Source organism: Lethenteron reissneri, chromosome 65 (genome assembly GCF_015708825.2).
Source record: "Lethenteron reissneri isolate LAM-NWPU_2019-01 chromosome 65, ASM1570882v1, whole genome shotgun sequence".
Classification (NCBI taxonomy): domain Eukaryota; kingdom Metazoa; phylum Chordata; class Hyperoartia; order Petromyzontiformes; family Petromyzontidae; genus Lethenteron; species Lethenteron reissneri.
Genome location: NC_083843.1, coordinates 1,770,095 through 1,797,519, shown reverse-complemented (window position 1 = coordinate 1,797,519; position 27,425 = coordinate 1,770,095). Strand labels below are relative to the sequence as shown.

The 27,425-nt window shown below is 45.3% G+C and overlaps 1 protein-coding gene across 2 annotated transcripts; it reads right to left on the bottom strand.

Moving 5' to 3' along the window:
* Positions 1-164: 164 nt before the first annotated feature.
* LOC133359716 (E3 ubiquitin/ISG15 ligase TRIM25-like) lies at positions 165-22,377 on the bottom strand. 2 transcript variants are annotated; one of them, XM_061578236.1, is made up of 8 exons: positions 22,084-22,377; positions 17,852-18,059; positions 17,226-17,321; positions 16,887-16,988; positions 14,297-14,530; positions 14,153-14,175; positions 13,762-13,865; positions 165-4,125 (listed from the first exon to the last, which is right to left on the bottom strand). In XM_061578236.1, the coding sequence occupies exons 2-8, from the start codon at positions 18,020-18,022 to the stop codon at positions 3,563-3,565; spliced, it is 1,293 nt and encodes a 430-aa protein (XP_061434220.1). In that variant the 5' UTR covers positions 18,023-18,059; positions 22,084-22,377; the 3' UTR covers positions 165-3,562. The 2 variants fall into 2 exon arrangements, with proteins under 2 accessions (XP_061434220.1, XP_061434219.1); XM_061578235.1 differs by lacking the exon at positions 22,084-22,377 and having other exon boundaries at positions 17,852-18,461.
* Positions 22,378-27,425: the final 5,048 nt, after the last annotated feature.

Below are 27,425 nucleotides of genomic sequence, written 5' to 3'. Positions count from 1 at the left end.
CTTATGTCTTTTGTTTAGGTGCCATTTCTGTATGTGTTTATTCATTTTTGTATTTAATTTGCTTGATCCTGGCTATATGTAGTATTTGGTCGTTATATTTAATTAATGTACATCATTGTGTAATGCAATTAGCATGAACGACGCTATAAAAAAACTTGTTATTAACATTTATATTCAATCATTTTTATTGCAGAATCAACGATACAAGCGTTATAATTGCATTTTTGTAAGTGTACATTACTACTTTTTAAACTGAATATTTTTATTGGCTCTCTTCTCCACAATGTATTACACTAACAGTGGAAAAACAAATCCCATTTTACCATTGATAATCATAGCACTGCTACACTATAATCACACTCCTCTGGCAGAGTGAATACATCCATGTTGGCTTCACACACAAGGCTGTCTCTGGTGTAGGCCAATTGGTTTCAAAGACAGTGCATACATTATTATCAAAGCACACATGTTTCCATGTGTTGCTACAAGTATGTGTGGTTAATGCTGACTTCATTCCTTGTAAAATGTATTTATTTAATGTTTGAACATCTTAACAACCTATTTTAATGCCAGAAAGGAGTCAAACCTATTATTATATTTCATACTGGTAGTTATATTCAGGGTGATTTCAACGAAATACAACATCAGCTAGTTGCTCTTAAACTAATCCTGAATACCTCTAAAACCAAGGTGCAATGCTCACCAGGACTAAAGCAGGAAGTTATTTTTCCCCAATTACATTCCTTAAATAATAATTTTAAAAAATAGAGCGAGACAATATCTATAAGTATCTTGGGGTCATCCTGGATTCAAAACTGAATTTTGAAGATCACATTGATTATATTGGTAAAAAGACAAAAATAAAAATTGGTTTTCTGTATCGACACAAACACTGCTTCCACCCTATGTTCCGTTTGGAATTGATAAAAGCTAACATACTGCCTCTACTTGATTACTGTGACATCTTTCTTTCTTCTTCTTTTCTTTTTTCTTCTCTTTTATATTACAATCTCCGCGTGTTCGCGCTTGCGGGAGATTTGGCTCTTGGACGGTGGGCTTCACGTAGAAAAAGATTTGACAGGCAGCACGCCCTAAGCCCCGCGGTGGGAATAGGCTATTCCGTTTTCCCATCCGTAAACGTTAAAGTAGTTTAATTAACACATTTGTGCTGTTTCTATTATTCATTATTTACTTATTGCGCGACATCCACCGTACCAAGTGACGACAATTGCGTGGGTGGGCGGACCCTGCCACAAGTGCTGCGCGTTCGCTCGACCTCACGGGGGACATTTCCTTTTACGCATTTTACAGACAACACATAGACACATAACGCTGCGGATATTTATTCACAGTGTCATGTCCTCTTCGCCCCCCTTAACACGATGCGTCCAGTTTATAGTACAGACTCCGTAGATAATAATATTTTAGTGCTTACATAGCAATATTCTTGCACGCGCTGGTAATGCTGGGGGGGGGGGGGGGGTAGCGGCCCAGCCCCTAGCCTGGCAATGTGCCAACTCCACCGCCTCGCCAATGTAGGCCAGGATGGGGGCTACGCATGGCACAAGGCCTCAACATGGCTATGGTGCGAACAGAGTTCCTTGCTTCTTACGCTAACAACGCAAGTCCATTGTTTACTATTGTTAAACACATTAGTTCACAAACATTACAATAATAATGTTTGTGTGCAGATCATTAATCACGTTCATTGCTTATTATTATTATTAAACAAATACGTTGCCAGATATTGTGTGCAGATAACAACTCAGGTCCATTGTTTACCATTATGAAACAAGTTGACAGATGTTACAATAATTATGTTTGTGTGCACAAAGTCTTTTTGGATTATTACGTTGCTCAATTTTCTCTTTTTTTGCTGCGCTTTTATGACGCTGCCACGGTCTACTGCCAGTCTGTGATTTTTGAATATTTCTTCAATACATTTCTATTGTTTCCATCGCTAACGTCACGCTATTTCCTCATACGTAGTACTGCCATACTGATGGCTGTGCCATCATCGGGGATTACTGTGCCCGTCGATGTGTGTGTCTTTGAGTCCATATGTGTGTGCATGGAGAGCCATGCGTGTCTTTAACTCCATGTGTGTGTCTGTCTTTTTTGAATGGACAACGCCCCATGTGTGTGTGTACGTCAAAGTGTTTATGTGTGTGTGTCAGTCCAAGTGTGCGTGTCAGTCCATTTGTGTGCGTATCCGTCGCTGTGTGTGTGTAAGTCCATGTGTGTGTGTCTTCGTCCATATGTGTGTGTAGGTACATATGTGTGTTTACGTCAATGTGTGTGTGAGTCGGTGTGTGTGTTTGTGTGAGTCGCTATATGTGTCTACATCCATATATGTGTGTGTAAGTCCATGTGTGTGTATCTCAAGTGCATGTCTATGTGTCTGTGTGTGTGAGTCCATATGTGTGTGTGTGTGTGTCTCAGTCCACAAATACTGGAGGAAGGGCCTTTGCTATTGATGCCCCCAGGGTCTTGAATGATATCGCCAATAAACTGCAACTTGAATCACTACCTATAAGATCTTCACTCAAAACTGCTCTAGAGGAGTTGTACACCCCTAGCTGCCACTGCTATTCAGTGACCTAAAATCAACCAAAATGTTTCTCTCCGGATGACCGCTGCAAAGTATGATCTGTGTTTTGAATTAGTGTGCTGATCTTGAAGGTGCATTGAAAATTTTTGATACTCCGACTGATGCTCCTGCTGTTGTGGAGTGACTCATGCAGCCAGCTATGGCTGTAGGGTCTGGTGGTATATGTTGTTTATGACGTTTATTGTGAAAATTCGGTCACAGTTCCTATGATCACTGTTACATTGCTTTTATGAATTTATTTTGGTGATTGCAAAACGCTTTTTGGTTTGGCCATGTTTGTTTGTTGTAGTACGGAGTTAGACTGATGGCTTGAATCTAAGTTTGTCTTGTGGTTGTTGTTGTTTGACTTGCATCCCCCTGGGATTTTTGCACACAGCGTTGGTGTACGTTGCTTTTTGTGGAATATTTTGCTGTCTTTTCCTGGATTTTCTGTTTGCACATAGTCACTTTAATATGTTTTCTTGTTTATGTTTTTGTTTCATGTTTTTGTTTTTTGTTTGTTGCGGTTGCACCCGATTCAAGAGCTAAATGGCTCACAGGGCTATACCAAATAAATGAAACTGAAATTGTATCACTCCCTAGACCAGAGGTTGAAAGCCTGTGGCTCTGGAGCCGCATGCGGCTCTTTAAGAAACTGCTTCGTAACGTTGTTTATTAAAGAGCCACTGTCTCATATTCACCACATGCATTGTAGCGGCTCTTGAAATGGAGTTGTTTTTACGTAATTCGAACAAAAAATATATTTTCTTGTTATTTTGGGTTGCCAACCCCTACCTTAGAAGGTCGTGAGGATTTAGGCCCAGCCCCCTAATTCTAATGGAGAGCGACGCACTCCTAACCACTGATACTCACCAACCAGTCAAGAGTGTGGCATTGCGTGTAACAGTGATGACAGTAGTGAGCGCCATGCGTCGTAGTGTCTGCTCTCTATGGTGTTCACCTTCACCTCTCTTAGGACGCACGACTCAGATCCACAATCGTCACTGACTCACCAAATTTACCGATATACCATCCCCCCACTCCCAACCCTGGATATAGAGGCTGATCGAAGGTTTGGTGAACCGAGTGTAACAGTGCCATGGAGTCGGCGCTGTAAAAAGACAGGAGCCCCGCGTCCCAGTCCAGATGAACCCCGACTCTTCGTGTAGGCTCCGGCACCAACAGTGAGGTTGCTACTCCGCCATGCCACACTGAGAAGCTATCGTCAACTTTCCTTAGACTCCAGGAGACGTCACTGCATCCCAGGCCACACTCAGCACCACGCCCTCTCCGTGGGATCGTCCCATACGCGACTCCAATCCAACACTGCCCAGTGCTGCCTCCTACGTCCACCTCCCAGTAGTGCTGACCCGACGAGAAGCTCTCGGAGCACAGGGCTTGTAACTTCACATCAAACCGGTGTGGGTGTTGGGGGCGACCCTGGGAGACACCGCTCCACGTCACCGTCCTGAGATCCGAGGAAATTTGGATGTAGTCGCAGGCTGAGTTTGTGTCCAGAGTCGGTGAGCGTCCATCTGTGGTGACGACAGTGATTACGCTCACGCAGCAGTCACAGCACGAGAATTGCACACCGCGTGTACACACACACGCTGTGTGTTGTGTTATTATTTATGTTATTGTAGTGATACAGAAATGCATAATACATTAATATGTAACAAACGAACAATGATTATAACGTGTATAACAAATGCATATAGTTAAGGGTACACACATACTCATGAAGGCAAGTATGTGTATATAAATACTGAGGAACATTAGTATGTGTACAGGAATTAGTGGACTGCTTGAGAAGGACGAAAGTCGAAATCACGTGCATCCAGGAAATAAAGTGGAAAGGCAGCAGAGCAAAGAGAGTCGCTGTAGTTTTGAATTGTTATATCATGGAACGTCAGTAAGGTGTTGTGCTGAGTGAGAAGATGAAGACAGAGGTGGTGGAAGTCATACAAGTGATTGACAGACTGATGATAGTCAGACTAGAACTGGACAGTGGGGTTGTAAATGTGGTGTGTGCATATGCCCCGCAGATGCGTAGCAGTGGGAAAGAGAATGATACATTTTGTGAGAACTTAGACCGGAAGTTTAAGAGCTTACCGGTAGATGAAGCAGTTGTGATGGGCACAGTATTAAATAGAAGAGTGGGATATGAAAGGAGTCATGGAGGATGCAGATATGGCAGTAGAAATGAGGGAGGAGAGGACATTCTTCGAATCGCCCAAGCAATGTATCTTGCAGTCATGAAAACCTACTTCCAAAAGCAGGATGGACATTTGATGACCTAGCAGGATGGATAGGTGAAGAGACAGATATATTTTATTTTGGTGAGGAGGAAGCACCTGAAAAGAGTGAAGAACTGCAAAGTGATCCCTCGAGATTGTTTTACTGGACAACATAGACTATTTGTGGCAGATTGCATGGTGAACGGAGTTAGGAAGAGGAAGGTGAGACAAAAAAGTAATAGGGTGAAGTGGTGGCGACTAAACAATGAGATAAAATGTCTGCAGACAAGCTATAGAGAACTTAATAACCACAAGGCCTAGGTGGAGCGTGAATGAAATATGGCAACAACTAGCAAGTGGAAAACTGAAAGCAGCAGGTATTACAGTGGGAGTGAGCAAAGGAAGATATGCAATTGAAGGAAACATGGTGGTGGAGTGATGAAGTGTAAAAGGCAACGAGAGAAAAAGGCAAAGCTTAAGAACTAGCAGAACACGAGAGAGAAGGACCATCTGAATGAATACCTGGCAGTGAAAATAGATGCAAAGCGAGTGGTAGTATTGGCAAAAAAATACATTTACACAACTCTAACAGAAGCTTTACAGCAAAGAAGGCGAGCATATGGTATACCGTTTGGCAAAAGCAAGAGAGAGGAAGACCAGGGACATCAACCATGTAAATCTCGTTAAGAACAGTCAAGGACGAACAATCTTGGATTAGATAAAAGATAGAGAGAGATGGAAGAGTACTTTGAGAAGTTGCTCAATTTGGAAAACCCAAGACGAAAAATGGTTGAGGAACATCAAATATTTTAAGTAGTTGCAGAGACTATAACCAGATACTATAACCAGAGACTATAACCAGATACTATAACCAGATACTATAACCAGATACTATAACCAGAGTCTATAACCAGATTCCAAGAACACAGGATGAAATGTTACTATCCTTTGTGCAATCACTTCCAAGAGTTCATGAACAGTAGGCCTGGTGAAATTTGGGGAACGCATCGTCAGTAGTGTACCTTTGGTTCCTAGGGTGTTTCGGCCTTTCACACTATACACCCTCCCCAAAAGCGGCCAGCGACAGGGTGATAAATCCTACGCTTGCGTCCCATTCCCAATTAGTCATAGGAGTTGCCTTGTTGTTGATAGCCAACATCCCATGGGACTATGCATGGCAGGGGCGTCCTCCTCCCTGAGTTAAGCATTGTTGACCGCATACCTCCTGGCCCTCTCACTTCAGGGCCCAGCTGGGGTCTTTCCTCTTCATCCAGAGCCACTGACTGTTGCCTTCTACCGCCTCCGATACAGCTCTGATTGCCGAACGCTGGCTCTGGCCCTTAATTCCCAGGTCTCTAAACATTCTGGTTGTAGATGTTGCCACAAAACCTCTGCAGCCCACCTCCACTGGTCGGACTTCTGTGTTCCAGCCATGATGCCATGCTTCGGCAGCTATATCGGCATAGCGCAGATGTTTTCACTCATAAGCCTCATCTACTGAGTCCTCCCAGGGTACTGTGAGCTCAATGATGAAGACCTTCTTGAGCGAACGGGACCAGAGCACCATGTCAGGTCTTAGGGTGGTGGTTGCAATCTCCGGAGGAAACACAAGTTGCCGGCAAATGTCAGCTAGCATTTTCCAGTCGCGGGCCAAGCGCAGCTGGTCTCACTCTAATGGTGTAGAGCCGCTCTTCGGTGGTTTAGCCATTTCGCGGACAAAGGTCGTCCGTAAGGGGTGTGATGCTGCTGGGGGTGGTAGGGAGTTGGTGGCAGCTCGCTTGTCCTCCAGGGCGGACGCAAGGTTTTTAAGGACTTGGTTGTGAGGCCAAGTGTAGCGTCCTTGGGTGAGGCTTGTTTTATACCCTGTGAGAATGTGCCTGAGGTTGGCTGGCATGGAACAGAGGGCAACAGTTCGGATCTTCACCATACCATTGGTGAAGATTAACTGGTGTTGGAAGGACGTCATATGTTGCTCTGATGGAAAAGCTCAACTGCCTCGCTTCCATGGCCCACAGATCCTTCCAGCTGATCTTCCTCTTCTCCATACTGTCACATCGAGTCCATTGTCACTGTTTGGCAAGATAGACTGCCTTGGCCCACCTTGCAGACTCCTCCTGATGGCGTACTTCCTGCACTACCATCCTCTGCCGCTCTGGTGCAGTGGCCTTACTCCAAGCAGCACGGCTAGTTAGCCCAAGGCCTCCTCTCCCTTGCTGAACATGACCCACAATGTCAGCATGTCTGAGGGCTGCTGTTGCCTCCTGGACTGCTTTTCCTGGCCTCCATTTGTGCCCAGTTGCCAAGGTCAGCGCGTTGTTGCTCACCACTGGGTCTCGAGATTCATTCAGTGTCATCTGGAGCCTGGTTTTTGCACACGTGAATTCCTCTGTTAGACTGGTGAGGGGCAGCTTGATGACACCATCTCCATAGAGACCTATGGTGGTAAGGCATCGTGGAACTCCGAGCCACTTCTTTAAGTAGCTCGTGACTCCTCTTTCCATCTTCTCCACTGTTGAGATTGGAACCTCATACACTGCTAGGGGACACAACACCCGGGGTAGGAGACCAAACTGCAGACACCAGGCCTTTAACTTTCCAGGTAGCTGGGTGTTGTCGATGGACTGTAGGCTACTACTGATGTCTTTGCGCAGCTGTTGCACCTGGTCTTTGTCCTTCAGGCTTGCATCATACCACCTTCCAAGGCTTTTTACCGGCTGCTCAGACACTGTTGGGATTTGGTCATCTCCGATGAAGAATTTCAGGTCACAGAGTACTCCCTTCACAATCGAGATGCTGCGTGACTTGGATGGTTTAATCTTCATACGGGCCCAGCTGATGTTCTCCTCGAGTTTTCTGAGCAGTCTCCTGGTGCATGGGACAGTGGTGGTCAATGTTGTAATGTCGTCCATGTAGGCTCTGAGTGGAGGGAGGCGAAAACCAGAGTCGACTCGCTGTCCACCAGCAACCCATTTTGAGGATCTGATGATAACCTCCATTGCCATTATGAATGCCAATGGAGAAATGGTACATCCCGCCATTATACCTACATTCAGGCATTGCCATGAGGTGGTGAACTCTGAGGTGGTGAAGCAGAACTGCAGATCCTGAAAGTACGACTTCACCAGGGTTGTGATGGTGTCCGGTATGTGGAAAAATCTGAAGGCAGACCACAGGAGTTCATGGGCCACAGAGCCAAATGCATTGGCGAGGTCGAGGAAGGCTACATGGAGGTCCCTTTTCTCCACCTTGGCCATTTGAATCTGAATCTTAATTTTAGAACTTTCGTGACTGCAGTAAATGATTATTTGGTTCTTTCGGTTAAGTCACGTCTAAAGATAAAATAATAAATTAAATTAAATAATAGCATACGACGTTTCGATTGCAACACAAGCAATCATCATCAGGTATAATGAAATAGCGACATAAAATCTAACCAGAAAACTATAGACAGACATATTAGCAGACAGATATCACCAAGATACATAGAGGGAGCAACACAGGAACCAGAGAGGGGTGATCATCTCTGTGGGGTGGCCTTAAATAGGCTATGCGTTAATTGTGTGTTGACCGACTCTCTGTGTTGTATTACATTACATTTCGATATTTTGCTAGGTTATTGAATTTTAGTTTGTCCTTCTGATTTTCAGACTTGCTTGCCGTGTCATCGCACTTGCAGAACCTTGTTTTTTGGACCACTCATTGATATGCAAATGTTTTCCCTAACCCCCTCCCTCTCTCTGCCTCCTCCCCCCTCTGTCTATTTAAGGCCACCCCACAGAGATGATCACCCCTCTCTGGTTCCTGTGTTGCTCCCTCTATGTATCTTGGTGATATCTGTCTGCTAATATGTCTGTCTATAGTTTTCTGGTTAGATTTTATGTCGCTATTTCATTATACCTGATGATGATTGCTTGTGTTGCAATCGAAATGTCGTATGCTATTATTTAATTTAATTTATTATTTTATCTTTAGACGTGACTTAACCGAAAGAACCAAATAATCATTTACTGCAGTCACGAAAGTTCTAAAATTAAGATTGAACCACTTCTACGGGGAAGTTTTGAGCTTATCCTTTTTTTCTCTCTCTCTTCTCTCTGCCTGTGTCTTCTCTTTGGAATGTTCACACTTAAATTCTAACTTAGCAATCTTTGAAATACGTAATCAACCAGGCCATGCGTTAATTGTGTGTTGACCGACTCTCTGTGTTGTATTACATTACATTTCGATATTTTGCTAGGTTATTGAATTTTAGTTTGTCCTTCTGATTTTCAGACTTGCTTGCCGTGTCATCGCACTTGCAGAACCTTGTTTTTTGGACCACTCATTGATATGCAAATGTTTTCCCTAACCCCCTCCCTCTCTCTGCCTCCTCCCCCCTCTGTCTATTTAAGGCCACCCCACAGAGATGATCACCCCTCTCTGGTTCCTGTGTTGCTCCCTCTATGTATCTTGGTGATATCTGTCTGCTAATATGTCTGTCTATAGTTTTCTGGTTAGATTTTATGTCGCTATTTCATTATACCTGATGATGATTGCTTGTGTTGCAATCGAAGCGTCGTATGCTATTATTTAATTTAATTTATTATTTTATCTTTAGACGTGACTTAACCGAAAGAACCAAATAATCATTTGGATCTGGTGCCAGATCATGCTGGAATGTTCCAAGCAGCCAGAGAACCCTGATATTCCTGCCTTCTGTACAGATGTATCGACGTACGCATTCCTTTGCAGGTACTCGGCCATCCTCTGGGCAATGACCCTAAAGAAAATTTTACCCTCGACATTCAGTAAGGAGATTGGGCAGAATTGGCTGATGTTCACTGCATCCTTCTCTTTAGGGATCAGGACCCTGCCTGCCCTACGCCACACTTTGGGTATTATCTTCTTTTGCCAAGCTGTTCTCATGAGCCTCCACAGGAACCTCAGGACGTCTGGTGCGTTCTTATACACTTTGTACGGGACTCCATTTGGCCCCGGGGCTGATGCTGTTCTTGCCCTTCGAACTGTGTTTTCCACCTCTTTCCATGTCGGAGGGCTGGTCTCAATATGATGTTCCGGGGGTTCAATGGGTGGGATATCTGATGGGATGGCCAGATGTTCATGTCGCTTTGAGTCAAAATTTGTTGTTCTCAGGTGCTCTTCTAGGTCTTTCTTTGTTGTTTTTAGAACTCCACTTTTTTCCTTCGTGAAGAGACTTTTAAAGAACTTGAAGGGATCTTTATAGAATCGAGTTCTAGGGAAGTAATAAAATAATAAAAATAAAACATAATAAAATAAAATAATTCTCACGACGTTTCGGCTACAACGCAAGCAGCCGTCTTCAGGTGAAGAATGAGACACTACCAAGCTAGGAGCTTATATATAAGCTGGGTGGAAGAGCGCCTTAACAAAAATAATGTGCATATGAAGAGGAATTTAGCATAAATTCCTGTTCTTCACCTGAGGACGGCTGCTTGCATTGTAGCCGAAACGTCGTGAGAATTATTTTATTTTATTATGTTTTATTTTTATTATTTTATTACTTCCCTTCTACGTGACTTTATCGAATGAACCAAGAAGATGAATCCCTGCAGTCACGAAAGCTTTAAATCGAAATTTAATCGAGTTCTAGTTTGTTCTTTCTTCCTTCTGCACTTCCGTAGGTTCTTTGCTCTACCGAGGGATGCCAACCGGGTTTTGATGTCAGCCTGAAGTGCCTCTATGCCCTCCTTTTCCACTTCCGAGGCTTTCTTCCACTGTTTCTTAAGCTGTCTCCTTTCTTGAACGAGGCGCTTGATTTCTTGTTGCCTCCTGGAAACTGGTGGGGTTGGAACCTTTCTCCCGCCTTTTGCCTCTTGCACTCCAAAGCTTTCTGCCCCGTACTCATAGATGATGTCCCCCATCCTCTCCAACTTCTTCTCCACTGTGCCACGAAGTTTCTCGAGGGTCAAGGTAAGGTCAGTATTCACTGTTTCCCACAACTTCTTGTCACTGGTGCCAGGCCACTTCACATACGGTCTGTGCCCTGGTAGTCTCCTCTCGACTGCAGGTCTGGGAGGCTGGGTGAGTTCCACTCCTGTTGTTGGTTCCATCTCAGTTGTTACTTCGGTGCTTGAGTTTACGTCCTCCATGACAGTGGTACTGATGCACTGCAAACTATGGTTTGCGTCCAGTTGCTGTGCTTCATTAGACTGATTTGATCGCTTTCGCAGAAAGTAATCAATGCGAGGCCTCTGTCTCTCTTTACCCAAACACCCCTTCTTCCCCTGGTGGATCCTCAACCCATGGTGTGATTTAACTTTCCTCCAACCACAGACACATACCTGCATCTGTTTGTGGCCTTCTGTTGCAGCGGAACTTGTGTGTAAAAATTAATCACGACGTTTCGAATGCAACACAAGCGCTCATCATCAGATACGTGACTTTACCGAAATAACCAATGAGTATAGTAATTTCTGCAGTCACGAAAGCTTCAATTCTAGAACGATAACATCTATGGTCTGTAGATGAGGCACAAACCGACTGGGATCTCCATGTTCCACATGCCTCCATGGGATTTTCCCCCTTTTTCCTCATGTACGGCCGTGAACCGGATCCTACCATAGAAACACAGTTGGATAAAAACCTCTACAGGTTCGTCCAATCGATTTGCATCTCTGCATAACACGTTCAACTGATTGCTCGAAGCACACACAGCGGCAATGGCGAGCACGGCAAAAGCACAGGCCACTAACGAGCGAAATACAAGGCGACAGGTTCACACACTTCCCTAGGCAGTAGGCTACAATGCATGGTTACATTGCCCGAATGTCCATTATGTACCTCTCACAAATTGCATCGGCTATGGCAGGGCCCGGTCGAATCTATCGAGGTGAATCGGCCACAATGCGTGCATATACAGTCAGGACGTCACCATTGGTATGTTCACCCATCGTGCCTGAAACCCTACCTCCATCATCAACAAAGCACCTCATTTCCATGTCCTCTCCCTCCGGAATCTGGGGTGTTCGACAAGCCACAGCAGCCGCCCAGAGGACCGATGTCTCCTGTGCATGCTCCTGTGCCTCCCACAGGACCGAGCCTAATGTAGGACGACTCACTGCTGGACACTGCAGCGTATGCCGGTCCAGCAACGAGGACCAGTGCAAGATGTGCACAATTGCATTACCACTGTTCCTGGATGGAGCAGGAGATTGTTGCACCTTATTGTTCCCACGGTCTTGTTGTTAACTAATTATGGGATGTGCAAAAACTGCGTGCCGAAAATACACTCATTTATTCACATCTACATAGACAAAAGGTTAATTTTGGTCATGAACATGTTTATTGCCATAATTGGACACATAAGCACATTATTGTTGGGCCATGCCACAGGGCCTCACGTGGGTTCTGGAAACATGAGGCCCTTTTGATGTCATACATTTTTTGAGTGAAATTCTCCTAGGCTTCCCGTGGTCTGTTGCTCTTTGTCATTCCCTTCTCTGGTGTTAGCCAGGATTGCTCTTTTTTTTAAGGGGTGCGGGAGTGATGTGAAGACCGAAACAATAGACCACTTGTCTGGCAGGGTAAGTACACAGACGGACAATCAAGAAGTGCGTTACAGGCCTCTGATTGGTGCAGGAAAGGCCTCAAAGAGGATTGGTCACGGACAGAAAATGTAACTGATTGGTTGAGAAATCCGAACGTAAAAGGCGGGAAAATGAGAGTCAGAGCAATGGTTGCCAACCAGTTGAGGAGGACGAGGATTGCCTGAGGGAAATGGGGTGAGTGAACCTTCAAGAAAAGGGACTCGGGGAATATAACAGGGGAGAGCACAAGGGGAATGGATGGTTGGAGAGAAGACGAAGTTCGAGCATCAAGAGCCAAAGTCCAGGCATAGGAATAGAGTCGTGTCCAAACTCAAGGCTCTTAACAAACCAAGAACGTGTGTCGGAGTCACTGCACTGGTATGTGTACACACATACTAGTGAATACTAGTATATGTACACAAATACTAACGAATACGAGTATGCATGCACAAATACGAACAAATACTAGTATGTGTAAACAAATACCAACGAATCCTAGTATGTGTACTAATGGATAATAATAGCACCATGGGTGTGTGTGCAGTGGTAATGAATATTGGTGATGATGCCAGCACCACGATGTTAATGCCACTGTTAGCATTTATCTATAAACACAACACGTGTGCAAATTGTCCACGCAGCCTTGCACAGTAACATCAACGCACAGACATGTTGTCTCTCCAATGCTGGATAAGGGCCTCCCCACGCCGTGTGAGTCATGGGGGTTATTTGATCATACTTCACCACTCTTGTCATTGCACGTTGGTGAAGGATGGGGATCATAAACGTAGAAGCGTAGAGGTACAGTATAATGGTGTATGCTGCATTACCCTCTGCTGGTGTGATGTGGGAACATTTGCTGCGAGGAAGATAAAGGCAGCCAGGCGTGGTGCTTGCCACCCACCCCCTCGTGTGCCATACCGGGCTTTATATGTGCTGCTAGCTAACAGCACTTGCCCCAACAGTCTGCTGAGGCTACACGAGGGATCTTTGTCTCTGTAGGTACGTCTCTTTTTCTATCCGTCTGTAGATCGTGTTGGACTGCCTTTCTTCAGAGGTTGTGGGTGCGATCCCGACGCTGACGCCTGCTATATATTTGGAGTTGTCGTCTCTCTCTTCGTGGTCGTCTGGATTTTTCCCCGAGTCCTCTGGTTTTCCCCTCCACATTTAGAATCAACATCACGCGTTCAGAGAATTTGGCTGCTGCTATAAATTCCCACACCAGAGCCCGCTTATTTGAGTTATCATTTGTGAAGCCACTTTGCTTCTGAAAATAACTACATCGCTTAGTGGACTTTAGCCGTTTAAACACAGTTGACGAAGGTGGTGAGCACAGAAGTGGAGTGCAACACAGCGGGACACTCGGGTGCAAAACTGAGGTACTTACAGACGAGAGGCAGGAGTCTGCGCATCCCTCTTTCAAGGGAGCGGATCGTGGTGGCGTCCAGTGAAGTGGGAGGTGGAGGTGCGGATTCCTTTTGGATCTCTCTCCTGAGAGAACCACCAACAGCATCACACGCAGCCTCATTTCACCACAGCATCGGAACACTCAGCATCCACAGCACACACAGCAAGTGTCTCACACACAGCAAGTGTCTAACGCACAGCAAGTGTCTCACACACAGCCATAGTCTCATACACAGCCCGTGTCTCACACACAGCCCGTATCTCACACACAGCTAGTGTCTCACACACAGCCAGTGTCTCACACAGCCAGTGTCTCACACACTCACAGCCCCGTGTTGAGTATTTAACCGTAAAACGTTAAATATTTGTACCTGTGCGTCTCCTCCAGGTGCCCCTGTAGAAGAGAGAGAGAGATCATGAGTGAAGTCTCTACCCTTGGACCACGAGTCCCTCTGCTGCTGCCGGCTTTGTTATTCTGGACACCCGCGCCGTATCTCTACAGAGGCGCTCCCCACCTGCAGGAAGGTGAGCGAGTCCTTCTCAAGCTGAAGAGTGCGCAGGCGAGTGGCCGCTGCCTGGAGCTCGGCGATCTCCCCCTTGTGATGAGCGATGTTCTCCTCGATCCGGGATAGCAGCTCGCGCTCCTTCATGGCCACGCGACGTAGAGCTTCCCTCTCGTCCTCGTCCAGAGCCTTTCTTAGGTGAGCGAACTTGCCTATGATGCGACCCCTGATCCCAGCCACCAATTGCTGCAGAGAAACAGGGACTACGGTTGTCTCTCGGAGCCATGATCCACTTCGTATGTTTGTGTGGGCACCGCAGTGGCGAGATGTTATCGCCTTTGCCTGGTATACAGAAGGACAGTAGTTCGATCCTGTCGCCTGTATATTAGGAGTTTGTGTGTTCTCTCTGTGGTCGCATGGATTTGTATCCGGGTCCTCCAGTTTTTTCCTCTACATTCAGAATTAACAAGCATTTAGATTATTTAGCTGATATACATTCCCTCGTGACCAGCCACTTCATTGATCTATCATTTGTGATAGCCAGATTGCTTATGAAAAAGAGCTACATAGCTCATTGGTCCTTACCTGGTAAAATAAAATATAGTTCCTAGTCGTGAATCATGCATACGGGAACGAGGGACCCATGGGACTAAGTACAGTGAGGGAAAAAAGTATTTGATCCCCTGCTGATTTTGTACGTTTGCCCACTGACAAAAAAATGATCAGTCTATAATTTAATGGTAGGTTAATTTGAACAGTGAGAGAAGATCTTCTTGGTTCTTTCGGTAAAGTCACGTAGAAGGGAAGTAATAAAATAATAAAAATAAAACATAATATTTTTTTAAATTTTTTTTATTTTTATTACCGAAAGAACCAAGAAGATGAATCCCTGCAGTCACGAAAGCAGTCACGAAAGCTTTAAAGTGAGAGAAGAATAACAACAACAAAATTCAGAAAAACGCATTTCAAAATGTTATAAATTGATTTGCATTTTAATGAGGGAAATATGTATTTGACCCCCTCTCAATCAGAAAGATGTCTGGCTCCCAGGTGTCTTTTATACAGGTAACGAGCTGAGATTAGGAGCACACTCTTAAAGGGAGTGCTCCTAATCTCATCTTGTTACCTGTATAAAAGACACCTGTTCACAGAAGCAATCGATCAATCAGATTCCAAACTCTCCACCATGGCCAAGACCAAAGAGCTCTCCAAGGATGTCAGGGACAAGATTGTAGACCTACACAAGGCTGGAATGGGCTACAAGACCATCGCCAAACAGCTTGGTGAGAAGGTGACAACAGTTGGTGCGATTATTCGCAAATGGAAGAAGCACAAAAGAACTGTCAATCTCCCTCGGCCTGGGGCTCCATGCAAGATCTCACCTCCTGGAGTTGCAATGATCATGAGAACGGTGAGGAATCAGCCCATAACTACACGGGAGGATCTTGTCACTGATCTCAAGGCAGCTGGGACCATAGTCACCAAGAAAACAGTTGATAACACACTACGCCGTGAAGGACTGAAATCCTGCAGCGCCCGCAAGGTCCCCCTGCTCAAGAAAGCACATATACATGCCCGTCTGAAGTTTGCCAATGAACATCTGAATGATTCAGAGGATAACTGGGTGAAAGTGTTGTGGTCAGATGAGACCAAAATGGAGCTCTTTGGCATCAACTCAACTCGCCGTGTTTGGAGGAGGAGGAATGCTGCCTATGACCTCAAGAACACCATCCCCACCGTCAAACATGGAGGTGGAGACATTATGCTTTGGGGGTGTTTTTCTGCTAAGGGGACAGGACAACTTCACCGCATCAAAGGGACGATGGACGGGGCCATGTACCGTCAAATCTTGGGTGAGAACCTCCTTCCCTCAGCCAGGGCATTGCAAATGGGTCATGGATGGGTATTCCAGCATGACAATGACCCAAAACACACGACCAAGGCAACAAAGGAGTGGCTCAAGAAGAAGCACATTAAGGTCCTGGAGTGGCCTAGCCAGTCTCCAGACCTTAATCCCATAGAAAATCTGTGGAGGGAGCTGAAGGTTCGAGTTGCCAAACGTCAGCCTCGAATCTTTAATGACTTGGAGAAGATCTGCAAAGAGGAGTGGGACAAAATCCCTCCTGAGATGTGTGCAAACCTGGTGGCCAACTACAAGAAACGTCCGACCTCTGTGATTGCCAACAAGGGTTTTGCCACCAAGTACTAAGTCATGTTTTGCAGAGGGGTCAAATACTTATTTCCCTCATTAAAATGCCAATCAATTTATAACATTTTTGACATGCGTTTTTCTGGATTTGTTTTGTTGTTATTCTGTCTCTCACTGTTCAAATAAACCTACCATTAAAATTATAGAATGATCATTTCTTTGTCAGTGGGCAAACGTACAAAATCAGCAGGGGATCAAATCCTTTTTTCCCTCACTGTAGATCAATCCCAAGGAGGCAAGAGTGGTGTGGCTCTTTTCCTCTTTCTGCATAAGAGGGCGCTGGGTCGTGGAAGTTCAGACTTTGGGACTCGGAGTCAGGAGGGGGCCCCCCGTGGGTCAGACTCCGGGGACGCGATTAGGGGGGTGTGAGATGTGGCTGTGTGGTGTTCATGCCTCTGCGTCAGTGCCGGTGTGCAACCTCCCGTACAGCAAAACAGCTGCACCACACTCCAGCTGCACCACACTCCCTCTTGAGAATCCATGCATTCTCTCCATCTGTTTTTTCCACAGCAGTGGAACACGCGATGCCGAGTTACCCAAGCTCATAGCAGACTCACCACTGCAGTTAATGAATGCAATACATATGCAACCCACTTGCAGTTAATGTTAAGTTTGGAAAGTAATTATATTGTATAGAGCCATCAACGTTATAATGTTGCACGGAACTCGCTTGAATTGTGACCTCCACGACGGGGTCATGGGGACCAGAGAGCCAGAGCCGGAAATGGTAACCTGCGCCTCCCTGCGAGCAGCCTCCATCCGCTTCACAGACTCCTCCGCCTCCTTCCTCTTCTCCTCCACCGCTCGCGTTTCCTCTCTTACGTGTATCTGTAAGAGATGAGATGTCACCACGGGAAACTCGAGGCACTGAGCCACCCCTCACATTGCCCTTCCCTCCATCGCAATCCCTCCATAATGAAGGCCGTCATCTCCATGCTGCCCCTGTTTCGCAACTGAGATGGGGAGAACAGGGAGTGGGAAAGCTGATGCCTCGTTGTAAAGCGGCCGGTGGGAGCCGCACTGGTTTGGTATTACTGTAGTACCGAATCGGACCCAAGAGCCCATGTGCCCACAGCTGTCTATAGTTTAGAAGATACATCTAATAGAATTGTCTATCAGGTGGCTGTAATATCGGTCCCATATCTCTGTCCAGTTAATTCCTTATACAGATATGCTTATGGAGAGCCTAGGATTCAATATATCCTAAGGCTGTTTCCTAAAATGCTAACCAGATTAGCAATAGAGACAGAGATTCATGAGAGAGAATTAACACTCAATAATGTTTTTTTTAGATATTGTGCAGCCCAGTGACAGCATTGGTCAGATCGTGTTGCGGTGTCTTATTCTGAGGGCCTCACCTTCCGTGTCTCGTGCTCCTTCTTCAGCATAGTGACATCATGTCCTTTGTGTTCACCTGCGATGGTGCAAGTTGAGCAGACCAGGCTGCTGTCTTTTGTGCAGTAGAATTTCAGCTCCTCACTGTGCTTAGGGCATCTTCGCTCGTCCCAACTCGCAGTAGGATCCACCATGGCATGATATCTCAACCTGGGATTCTCCACGTGAGGTCTGAAGTGTGAAAAACAGTAGGACATTTCGCATCTCAGGCAAGTCTTCACTGCAGGGGTCTGGCCGTCACCGCAGATGTCACAAACGACGGCCGTGGCCATCCTGTCGCCAACTTTTAGCTGCTCCGAGATATTGGTGAAGGGCCACGTTCCTCCTCAGCTAGCGTCGCACAGGGAAAGCTGCTCGGCACTGCGGGCAGCTTAAGTGGCTCATTGTCTCCCAGGCAGCCTCCAGACACCAGAGGATAGAACGAGTGTCCGCAGATTAGCGTGGAGGAGCAGAAGCACTTGTCCAAGCAGATGCAGCAGCACAGCTAACGAGCCACACTCTCACTGTTAGTCGCGCTCGCCATGAATCATAGCTTCGCTCGGAACGCTAGCTGTTAGGCTCAGGGAGAGGCTGGATCAGGACCTCTCTCTTATAGCGATGGTGAAGAAGGAAGTAAAATACTTAAATATTTTTTATTGTCATCATTGACTTCACGAGACACTGCCTGGAATTTGAACCTGCGTCCTTGGTGCACAAACAGCAGCCTCATGATTTACACGGATACTGTACACAACTCTCTAGATCTAGTTGTCCATATACATCAGAAAGACTGAGCTGTGATAGCTCTGTTGTGAGGCGAGTATAGAGAAAACCTAATTCTTCCACAGCTTTGGGAGCGGTGTCTTTGCAGTTAGCGCTGCACTACGACCCAAGTTCGAATCCCACTCACGGCCACCACCATCAGTGGTAGCGATTATCTGACCCAGTCCTGGGCCTCATCCCCAAGGTCCACTCAGCCTCAAAATGTGTACGTTGGGTGGTGTGTGGTAAACATCGCCACTGGGGCGACAAGAGGCGTGGTGTTTGGCGACCTACCCCCCGCGTGTGCTGTTCCAGCCTTCATAGGTGCTCGCTTTCAGCACTTGCCCCTAAAGCCTGTTCAGCCTATACGGGGGATATTTGTCTTTGTGTTGTATGTGTGTCTGTGTGTCGCTAGTCTGTGTGTATTACTGTACAGTGTATACTGCTGTGTCTCCAGTCAGTGTCTCTATGCGTAGAACTGTATATGTTTGTTCATGCCTCCAGTCAGTGTGAGTCTGTGTATTTATATGCCGATTGTGTGTCCAGCTTCTGGATGCCTCTCGTCTTTGCGTGTCTCTGTATGTAGTACTGTACGGTATATGCTTGTGTCTTGTCTGTGTGTGTAGAACTGTTCATGCTTGTGTGCCTCCAGTCTATGTGCATCTCTGTGTGTGGTACTGTACGGTATATGCTTCTATATGTCTAGTATGTGTGTAGAACTGTACATGCTCCTGTATGTCTCTAATATTGCACCTCCCATGAAATACATCTCGAGGTGGCAGAACAAACAGGTAGTTGAGATATTTACCGAGTAAGGAAGTGATAAGCTAACATACGATGTTAAAAACAATCGTGTATAGTGTACACCAATAAACGTAAATTAACAAAAACAACATTTGAGACCACTCTATGTTTTTTTGGCTACATAATTTGAGTTATCATAAGCAATCTAAAAATAACGTCTTCAATTTAGTCTTACATTTATTATTTATAGGTGTACTATTGATATGTATAGGTAAGTTGTTCAAGAAGTTGTTAAAGGCAGAAAAAAGATGCCAATGACCTTTACACCTGAGTTGGACTCTGAACCTGACCTGAACTGCACGGAACACGTGGCCTGGACTTGTTTGCCGACAAACTGGCATAAGTGTGGCCACGCTATGTGAAGTCGTAATAAAACCTCCCTCAAAAAGTTCACCAATGCGAGCTAAGAGGATCCCATAATACCCAAGCCTAATCGAACATCTCTACAACCCAGCAAGATTGCCACATTTGAAAAGATGCTATTGATACGTGACCAATCTATATATATAAAATCGTGAATCTGTCTGTCTGTCTGTGTGTCTGTGTGTCTCCGGAACATACGCACTTTCATTGGACGGCGGTTGCCCCTGGCAACGGCTAGCGACGCCTTCGCCGCTTTCATTGGACCTGGCAACGGCTAGCGACGCCTTCGCCAAGGGCTGCAGTTTCATTGGACGGCGGTTGCCCCTGCCAACCACTAGCCACGCCTTCTCCACTTTCATAAGCTCCGTAATTAATTAAATAATAGCCATTACACAGTGTTGTTGGCGCGCTAGGGGGGGGGGAGGAACGCCACCCGTACCCTGCCTCTTCCAAGTCGACAATTTTAGGCGAGGCCGCAGGCTTTGCACGCTACTAGGCCCCGACACCCACCACGCCACTCTGAGGTAAATTCATCAAAGTTTTTCCTACTCTTCACTACACCCCCACCACAATGTGTGCTATTAATATTACTTTTAAACCCAACGCGCCAACAATCGATTACTTTAATGTTCACTGTACAAATACTCATTAAGCTGGGTGAGCGTACTGACAGTCTATTATGTACACTGTAGCCTGCTTATTAAGCTCTGTCAGTGTACTGCCACTCTATCATGTACACTCTAGCCTGCTTATGAAGCTGAGTGGGTGTACTGGCAGTCTATAATGTAGACTGTAGCCTGGTTATTATAATCTATATATATAAAATCGTGAATCTGTCTGTCTGTCTGTGTGTCTGTGTGTCTCCGGAACATACGCACTTTCATTGGACGGCGGTTGCCCCTGGCAACGGCTAGCGACGCCTTCGCCGCTTTCATTCGACCCGGCAACGGCTAGCGACGCCTTCGCCAAGGGCTGCAGTTTTATTGGATGGCGGTTGCCCCTGCCAACCGCTAGCCACGCCTTCGCCACTTTCATAAGCTCCGTAATTAATTAAATAATAGCCATTACACAGTATTGTTGGCGCGCTAGGGGGGGGGGGGGGAACGCCACCCGTACCCTGCCTCTTCCAAGTCGACAATTTTAGGCGAGGCCGCAGGCTTTGCACGCTACTAGGCCCCGACACCCACCACGCCACTCTGAGGTAAATTCATCAAAGTTTTTCCTACTCTTCACTATACCCCCACCACAATGTGTGCTATTAATATTACTTTTAAACCCAACGCGCCAACAATCGATTACTTTAATGTTCACTGTACAAATACTCATTAAGCTGGGTGAGCGTACTGACAGTCTATTATGTACACTGTAGCCTGCTTATTAAGCTCTGTCAGCGTACTGCCACTCTATCATGTAGACTCTAGCCTGCTTATGAAGCTGAGTGGGTGTACTGGCAGTCTCTAATGTAGACTGTAGCCTGGTTATTATAATCGATTCTTTAAATGTTCTTTGTACAAATAGTCATTAAGCTGCTTTAGCGTACTGCCCGTCTATTATGTAGACTGCTGCCTGCTTATTCAGCTGGCTGGGTGTACTGCCATTCTATCATGTACACATTAGCCTGGTTAGGAAGTAAAGTTAGTCAATTTGTAACACGTACGCTTTCGCAAACATTATTCATAAACAACGTTATTGCGTTTAGATCGCCTTATTTATTAAGGTGTCACCCTTATCCACCACCCGACACGCCCAATCTGCACAAAATTGTCACGTTCATAAAAGACTAAGACTTGACTGCTTTAGCCCACCGGTGTGTTCAAGCGGAAAACCACAACAATTACCATTTCTCATGAAAAAACTACTGTATAATTATGTTTAAACCACACGCGCCAATAATGGATTTGTTTAAATGTTCACTCAACAAATACTCATTAAGCTGGCTGAGCGTACTGCCACTCTAGAATGTACAGTGTAGCCTGGTTATATTTCTGGGTGGCTGTACTGACAGTCTATCATGTACACATTAGCCTGCTTCTTAAGTAAAGTGAGTCTTTTTGTAACACGTACGCTTTCGCAAACATTCTTCAAAAATAACTTTATTGCCTTTCGCTCGCCTTAATTATTAATGTGTTGTAACCCTCCACCACCCCACACGGCCAATCAGTCAAAAAGTGTCCCGTTGATAAAACACTCATAAGTCTCTGCTTTGGCCCACCGGTGTGTACAAGCGTAAAACCACAACAATTCCCATTTCAGAGTACGTCCTTTCGCTGATGCTGGATGCAATTACCAGCCAAACGTCGTACTGTTCAGTTGTCTGTCCATCTGTGTACGATCGCTTGCGAGGGATTTGCCGGGAGGCACGTCCCGTGCCCCGCGATGGGAATACGCATGTCACTGTGTATGTGTTTGTGTGTATGTATGTGTGTTTGTGTGTATGTGTGTGTCTGCGTGTATGTATGTGTGTGTATGTGTGTGTCTGCAGCAAGCGCGTGTATGTGTACCTATGGACGCGCGCGCGTGTGTTGTGTAGGGGGAACGGTAGTGTAGTGGTTAGCGTGCTGTCTGTGTGTGTGTCTGTGTCTGTGTGTGTGTCTGTGTGTGTGCGTGTGTGGTGTGTGGGGAGCGGTAGTGTAGTGGTTAGCGTGATGTCTGTGTGTCTGTGTGTGTGTCTGTTTGTGTGTGTCTGCGTGTGTCTGTGTGTGTGTCTGTGCGTGTGTGGTGTGTGAGGAGCAGTGGGTGTAGTGCTTAACGCTACGCTGCGCTACCAACCCGGCGAACCCAGTTCGATTCCCGCTCACGGCCACCACCGGTGACGATTATTTGAACCTCCCCTAGGTCGACTCTGCCTCAAACGAGTAACTGCTGTGGCGTATTAACATCGCCACTGGGGAGACAAAGGCGGCCGGCCGTGGTGGATACAAGTCCCGGGCGAAGCCGGGTAGTACAGCTAGTGTAATGATAAAATATTTGCCCAATTATGTTGTTTTAATTCTACCTTTTTAATAGTATATATATAAAATGCTGTTTGTCTCTTAACTGTATTCCTTTAGTATAGATACATGTTAATCTTGATTGAAATGTTTTTTCGGACTTTATGTGAATGAAGACACAAATTCGCCCGTTTTCTCATTGTAAATAGAATATTTTCAAAATATCACTGTCCTGGTTACAAAAGTAAAGTTTGTTGGGAATAATAGCCATTTTCTATACTTTTTAGGTATAAACAATTACGAAATAACACTACCAAGAACAAAAATAGTTTTCCATAGTGTTATCGGACTATGTTATTTTATGGTTACTTGTCAGGTTACATATATAAACATATTGTAGTTGGGTTGGTTCTGTTAATTTGTAACCGAGTGTGGTTTATAGTATAGTTTGTATATTTACTTGTTACTCTTTGGTTCTTTCGGTAAAGTCACGTAGGTAGAAAAATAATAATATATCACGACGTTTTGATCACAACACGAGCGGTCGTCCTAAGGTGGAAAACAATTAATCCAGCAGTGGAACTGCTGAACCAGGAAGAACACAGTGAGAGAGCTGTTACAACAAGAAGTTATCTTTGTGGCGAAGGGCAAGCAGGCAAGGTCTGAGCTGGAAAGGAATTCCATCCCCACACGCAAGCACGTCAGTTGTGTTTATGGGGAAGATTAGGGAGAGAGAGATTAGGGAGAGAGATTAGCATTAAATGAGCTTCCAACACCGCATAATAGTATCGTCCCCGCATATGCGCACAACAGTAGTGTTAATGGGAGATTAGCACTATGTTAATGGCAGAGAATAGGCAGAGATTAGGGGGATTGGAAAGTTAATGTCATGTCTATGTGTAACACAAGCTGTGGCGCTGCCAACTGTACTGTGAGAGGCAAGCACGTCCACGTAAGAGAACCACCGGAGGCTAAGGGAGCAGAGGTGGCCATGTTAGCGAGACCCCAGCCCGTTAATGCAAAGCCACCTAACAGGGCAATGCAACTCAGAGAGTCGGAGATAACAGCCAGACGGCAGGGAAGAATGGAAGCACCATAGCAAGTTACGACTTTGCTTGGTTAATAACGTCCTTCCAATGATTGCTCAGCTTATACCCTTCTTCTCGGTTGAAATTGTCTCCGTGTTTATATATCTGGATGGCTTCATGACCAAATCTTTGAAGGTAGCTCGAAGGTTTGCAGAGTACCTTGGTCTCGGAAAAAAACAATATCGTGTGAGACATTTTTCAAATCTGCCTTGTGTTCGCGAACACGGTCCGAGACATGTCGTTTCGTTTCCCCAATGTAACTGCTGCTGCAAAAACAACTTCGTTTGCAGACAACCAGGGTATTGCATGTCAGGAAAGACATCCTTCACAGATGGGATCAAATCACGGATTTTGTGTACTGTATTGAATCGGACCTGGATCTTGTGTTTGTTTAAGATTTTGGAAATATTTTGATAACACCTGATATTTATGGCAAGGTGATGGTTTTGATTGGGTCCTCAGATGGTTGTCTTCCCATGGTTGGGGATACAGCTTTGCAGATTGTGCGGTCTGAATATCCATTCATCTTGAGGGGTTAGTGTACGTGCACTGGCAAGGTGGCGCTGGTCGGAGATGCAGCGGGCCCTATGGTGTAGTGTTTTTTTATGAGGGAGTTCTTCTGGGCCAGATGGTGGTGGGAATCAGGCTTTAGATAGGAATCCATGTGGGTGGCTTTCCTGTGGACGGAATGTCCCAACGAGCCATGAGGCCCCTTCTCGATCAAAACATCCAGGAATGGTAGCTTGTCATCTTTTTCCACTTCCATGGTGAATTTGATGGATAGGTGTATGGAATGAATGTGTTTGAAAAATTGGTTCAGTGCTGGCTGGCCATGTGGCCAGATGACGAAAGTGTCATCTACATATCTCTTCCACAGGGAATGACGTAGGGTGGATGTCAAGATGGCATCTGTTTCACATTTCTACATGAAAATTTTCGCTACCACAGGTGATAAGGGAGAACCCATAGGGGTACCTTCATTTTGTGTGTAGAATGTACCATTCCAGATGAAGTAAGTTTTGGTAAGGCAGTGCCTCACCAAAGTTGATACATCAGGATTCAGTCCCTGTTGGACCAAGTCTTTAATGATTTATATGGTGTCAGGTACAGGTATCTTGGTGAACAGAGAGACTACAACTAAGCTGACAAGCAAATCATTTGGAGACAGTGACATGTCTTTGATTAGAGAAACCAAGTGAGCTGAGTTAAGTACTGCTGAGGTGGTCTTGCCCGTGAATGGAAGCAGGGTCTCAGACATAAATCGGGCCAGTTTGTAGGTAGGTGAGTTTATGGTGGAAACGATAGGACGGAGTGGAGTACCTTCTTTATGGATATTTGGAAGGCCATAAAATCTGGGTAGTCTAGCACCCGAAGGTTTTAGAGAGAGCTGCTTGGTCGGTTCGATTCGAGAAGTCGAATTAGTAATGATATTGTTGTTTTTTGTAGCCAGGCGGTTGGTAGGATATTTGTTGATTTTGGTATAATTGCCATCATTAATAACGTGCGCTATGCAATACTGAAAATAGAGGGGTTTGGGTTAGATCTCATAAGTATAAACGTGTCGTAACCTTATTCTGGCAAATAGCCCGATGACCCTGAATGTAATTGCTTGCGAAACGTCATATTCAAATTGTAAATATTGTGGATTTTCTCTCCAACACACCGGTGGGCTGAAGTAGTAACTAATTGGTGTGCTGTTTATGCAACAAACCTTACTGGCTGTGTCGGGTGGTGGAGGGTTATGACACATTTATACTTACATGATATAATCTTGATTGAAGCTTTCGTGACTGCAGGAATCCATACTCTTTGGTTCTTTCGGTAAAGTCACGTAGGTATAAAAAAAAATCACGAAACGTCGTGATTTATTTTATTTTATACTTACGTGATCTAGCCCAAAAAACTTTATTATGAATAATATTGGTCGGGAAAGCCTACGTTTTAAAATGCAATACTTAGTTTATAACTGCCTGCTCTGTTATTGACGTTGCTTTTATGTCTTTACATCTTATCTCATCTTGACGTGATTTATATAGTGCCTTAACCAAGGTGATTTACAGATGTAGTGAGTTCAGGGAGACGACGTCGGAGTTGAGGCACACTCTTTTTATTAACTCAGGGACAGACACAATAGTTGAAGGGGTAACGGCCCCTTCACCCGTACTATGTGGGAAACCACCCTAGTACTAAGCCCTCTATCCTGCTCCCCAGTCCTCCTCTAATGGGCTACGGGAGGCTGTCTGATCTGGCCCTGGTAAGCACAGATCTCGGCACCAGCTAAGCCGGCCCTGCCCTTACAAGGGCAGAGGTCCGGGAGCTCTTGGGCCGCGCCGCTGGCTTACCCAGCTCGGCCCTGACAAGGGCAGCGAGACAGAGGAGTCCCAGGGCCTAATCTCAGAGTCTTCAGTCTTCACTGGTCAGCTTCGTGTCGAACTGGCCCCGAGCTCTCTGGCTCCCCGCCTTTTATAGAGATCCCCTCGGAGGGGCGGGGTTATGGGGGATCACAGAGCCCCCATGGCCCCCCAGTGGTTAATGGATGTGGACGTCGGTGTGGCCACCCGTGTGTGCGGGTGCAGACACCTCTGTGTTTCTCGTCTGCCTTTTCTCCCGTAATAACCCCTACACAGAGAACAATTGTACATATGAATGCAATGGTGGATATGAGGTGAATAACAGAGAGGAGAGAAAGCAATGGGCGAATCGGTGATGCGCGGATTTGGTAAAAGCGAAATTTATTATAGTAAATTATGATATTGAATGGATTGAATTATTGGGAAATGAGTGATAGTCATGTAATGGGAGTATGAAGAGGCCCATCGCGGCTCCCAAGCCATGCAGTGTTCCCAGTCTCCAGTGAGATGCCTCCAGTGAGGTTCAGCCACCCAATATTGTTATTCCTGTCGTGTACACAATACAGTACACTTATACATGTACATTATTGTATACACTACATTATTTTATTCATTCTATATATTTACCATACAATATGTATTTAACACTCGAAAATAGTAATCATATTTTACATTCGAAATACTTCAAATGTATTGTTTGGTTTGATACTATTAAGTGAAATGACGGGATTTCATATTGCGAAGCATGAACCAACCCCTAGTTTTCTCATTGCTTTAAGTTTGCATATCGCGGATGTGCCACTTATTTTAACAACCTAACCAAAGCGATGGGCAAGGGATTGCTGTACGTGATGTCGCCATCAAGCAATTACTCTGGGTACAAAGGTTAAAGTTCTCTATGATAAAACAAAAATGGGGACGTTGGTTGACTTTATCAGTGTCTTACATCAATAATAAGTGAGAAACATTTACAGTTGTAGGGGACTGTATAGATAAATAATAAAATACACACTTTTAGATAATTAAAGACTGTAGGCACAGTCAGGTGGAGGTCACTGTCCGATTAAGCGCATGCCGAAAGGGTATTAAACCGGAGCGAGGCCCCCAGTCGGGGCAATTGCCTCGGGCGTAATTACTTAGATTTTTATAAATGGACGTCTCCAAGGAGCTTCTTTACACAGTATTTATTAATATTAAATTTTGCGGTTATTTCTTTACTCTACAAATACATTTCTCGCATATAATTCACCCTAGCTCAGT